A 3416-nucleotide genomic window follows, 5' to 3' on the forward strand; every position below is an offset into this window, starting at 1 on the left:
AATTTTGGATAAAGTAAGCTCACTTTCAAAAATTATTATTTGATTTCATAATATCAGTGAAAATAATTTAAATATCTGAATTTTTAAATTATTTTATGACAAAATGGTTCCCAATATTCATGAAACTTCTTGAACTTGGGTATTTCTTGGGAGTAAAAATTTCGATAAATCAAAACCTAACCAATTTAATTCCACACTCGATTCTATTTGTCATCAAACATGGTCACAAATAGCAAATCAAAACCTAACCAATTTAATTCCACACTCGATTATATAATGTCTTTATTTTTTTTAACAAAAAAAGAAGAAAAAAATTCAATTCATGTTTAGGCCGCAAGTTTTCGTTTCTTGGATACCCAAAACGAATGGGGTTTTGTCTTCTTTTCCATATTTATAAAGATGGATCAAAAGATCGCCTTTAATGAATACCTACCAAAATTCAAACTGTTGAAAAAGTTCATGTGACAATCCTGAATAATTTAATGCCATATATATATATATATATATATACACACACACACACACACACACACACACACACACACACACACATGCACACACATATGAAAATGAGATTATATTGACCATCTGATCGAGATTATAAATAAAGAATTGCAGTAACTTCAATATATGCAAGTTTGCCTACGGCTAGTTTTCCTATAATTATTTAAGCTTTCAAATATATAATAAATCATTTTCTCTACTCAAAATCCCCATTTTCACAAAAATACCTGGACATACAAATACAATTACTACATCAAAACAAGGTATATAATATATATAGTACTATATGTAATAGAGGATATTCATAACCGATTTACTTGAGCTTGCCTTTGTGCCACTAAACCAATGGTTAAATCCAATATTGGTGTTGATTAAACAGACCACATATATATATTTTTCAAGTGGAACATCGCTTTGCTTTAAATGAAAAATACGCGAGTCGCTTGTAGCAATTGAATCAACACTTGAAGAATAGGATCGAACTAAACATTCACGATCACCGAAGGCACTGATCGTTTAGCTATACATCAAATAATTTTTCATCTAATAAGAATTTCAATTTGCTAAAGCTTAAAAAATTAGCCAAAAGATTTTAAAACTCCGATCCCTAGTTATATATAGCAACTTGAATGGTAGAAAATGATATATCGCATGTACAAAAGCATATATATAAATTACAAGACCAATTCAAATCTTTTTTTTTATCAGCTTGATTTGGCAACACCCACATTTAAAAATACCCCCAAATATTAGAAAAAAGACACAATACCTGATATGAAAATCTACTACTTGTCATAAATGGTTTTTCAGAATCCACATCAATGCCAAAATTGGTCACACGGTGACATAGATCTCAACTAGCCAGTACCTGCCATAGTACCCAAAAAACTACCACTTCTATTAATAACAAACTTTCTAAATTTTAATGCGTTTATGCACGAATTCAAAAAGGGAAGTCCTTAACTGTCTTCCAGTATTTAAATTTCAAGAAACTGGCATATACGTACCGAAACAGACAGATCATACAAAAAAGAATTTAACCCCTTTGGAACAAGAGGCACAACATTTAGCACACGTACATCCACTACCATATTGATCATCAAAATTTATAGCATTTATATATATATATATATATATATATATATATATATATGTGTGTGTGTGTGTGTGTGTGTGTGTGTGTGTGTGTGTGTGTGTAGCATGATCAAATATCAAAATCCCATAGATTCTACCAAAAAACCATAAAAAATCAACAACAAATCTTACACAGCGAGGAAAATGTTAGGTTACCTCTTCATAAACGCCTCATATATAGTTGATGTTCATCAAGGATCGGCTAACATTGGTTTATAGTAGATAGATAGGATATATATATATAGAAAGATAATAAGTATTACTCGATTCTTGGAGCAAACCCCATGCAAACGGTGGTGATGATCTTAGATAGATTGTTAAACTTGGAGATGCATAGAATAACAGCTAGCTCGGAGGCAGCGCTGCAGGTTGCGGCGGCGGCGGCGGCCTCTTCCGTTTCTTCTTCTCGTAGCTAATCCCTCTTGCCTTAGATTGTGAATCACGAACTTCGCGCAAATAGAGCCTAACTGCCCGAGCCCCGAACGGGTTGGCTTCCGGCTTGCCTCCATTTTCTTCGTAAGCTGCCCTGAGGCGGCCTATAAGGGCATCAAGACTGCCCCAAGCCTGACGGAAGGGGCACGGGCAGGGGGAAGGGGGGTTCGGGTGCCCAAAAAAGGGACAAAGCTGAGTGTGTACCTTAGTTTTTCCAAACTGATCAAGATAACGGAGGAATTCCAGGACGTGGGCTCCGCTGCAGCGGGAGAGCGAGAGGGGAGGGCGGTGGTTTCGGAGATACTGCCCGAAAGTGTTCCAGTCTCGGCGTTTCTGGTTTTCGTAGCGGCTGAGTGTCGTCGGAGAGGAGGTGGAGGACCCCGACGGTGAACCCATCATTGAGCTGCTGCCGCTGCCGCCGGATGCGGGCGTTGTGATGGTGAATGTGTTGATCTCTATGTTCGGATAGTTCATTCGGTGGGTTGTAGGTTCCATACTCGTTCGATCCCGAATCCTCAATTTGGTCGAAAATGAAGAAAGGGAAAAGTTTTAGGGTTTCCGTGCAGGAAAACTAGCTCAAGATTCTTGATTATCAAAGCCACAGACACGAAAACATACTAACATATTAATTTGATATATATATACCAGGAGAAAGATGAAGCTACAAGTCAAAGATCAGTACAAGAGATAAGAAAATTAATTGAAGGAGAGATTAATAATGATATTAACCTTTTAGGGGTTCAATCTATGTTTCATCGATAAAACCTTGGAGAGAGAAATTTCATGATGTCTGTAGCTTTTATGGCCTTGTTTTCTGCTAACATCTGAGGAGAGATTGGGGAATAGATTTCTTTTTCTTTTTTTCTTTTGCGTGGGTCAGAAAGGGTAGGAGCAACTTTAGCAAAACTGTCTTTTAGTTAAATATATATAAATGGAGAAGAGAAGGGAGAGAATGTGGTATTGGTGATAGGTAGGGCTTTTGTGGAAATGAAAAAGGGTAGGGGGGGGAGTGTCATAAGTAAAGCTGTGGGGGAAGAGGGAATAATATTATTTTTGTCGCCTTTATATTGATTTGACAATATATACCTTTTATAATTACCATTATATCCTCTTTTGTATTTCTATTATATTTTCCGATGATAATAATTAATATGTATTATTTCCCTTTGACATTCAATGTGTTGAAATGACATTTTTATTTTCGATTTATGAAGATCAATTGATAACTTATTTTACGACTTTTACTTAATTAATAATATTAAGTTCGATGTATATTGATGGGAAAAAGAAAGTTCTTCGTCGTATACTTAAATTCTACAGTAATTAATTATATTGCATAAAGATCT

The 3416-nt window shown here is 35.4% G+C and overlaps 1 protein-coding gene across 1 annotated transcript; it reads right to left on the reverse strand.

Annotated features, from left to right (window-relative positions):
- Positions 1 to 1750: 1750 nt before the first annotated feature.
- On the reverse strand, positions 1751 to 3028 carry LOC140833634 (protein LIGHT-DEPENDENT SHORT HYPOCOTYLS 3-like). The gene has a single exon (XM_073197961.1). It carries the CDS (start codon positions 2563 to 2565, stop codon positions 1984 to 1986), a length of 582 nt encoding a protein of 193 aa, XP_073054062.1. The 5' UTR covers positions 2566 to 3028; the 3' UTR covers positions 1751 to 1983.
- Positions 3029 to 3416: the final 388 nt, after the last annotated feature.

This window comes from Primulina eburnea, chromosome 6 (genome assembly GCF_022965805.1).
Source record: "Primulina eburnea isolate SZY01 chromosome 6, ASM2296580v1, whole genome shotgun sequence".
Lineage (NCBI taxonomy): Eukaryota > Viridiplantae > Streptophyta > Magnoliopsida > Lamiales > Gesneriaceae > Primulina > Primulina eburnea.

What these genes read in the sequence shown, in the direction of transcription:
- LOC140833634 (XM_073197961.1), bottom strand. Translation starts at nt 2,565, where the DNA reads ATGGAACCTACAACCCACCGAATGAACTATCCGAACATAGAGATCAAC.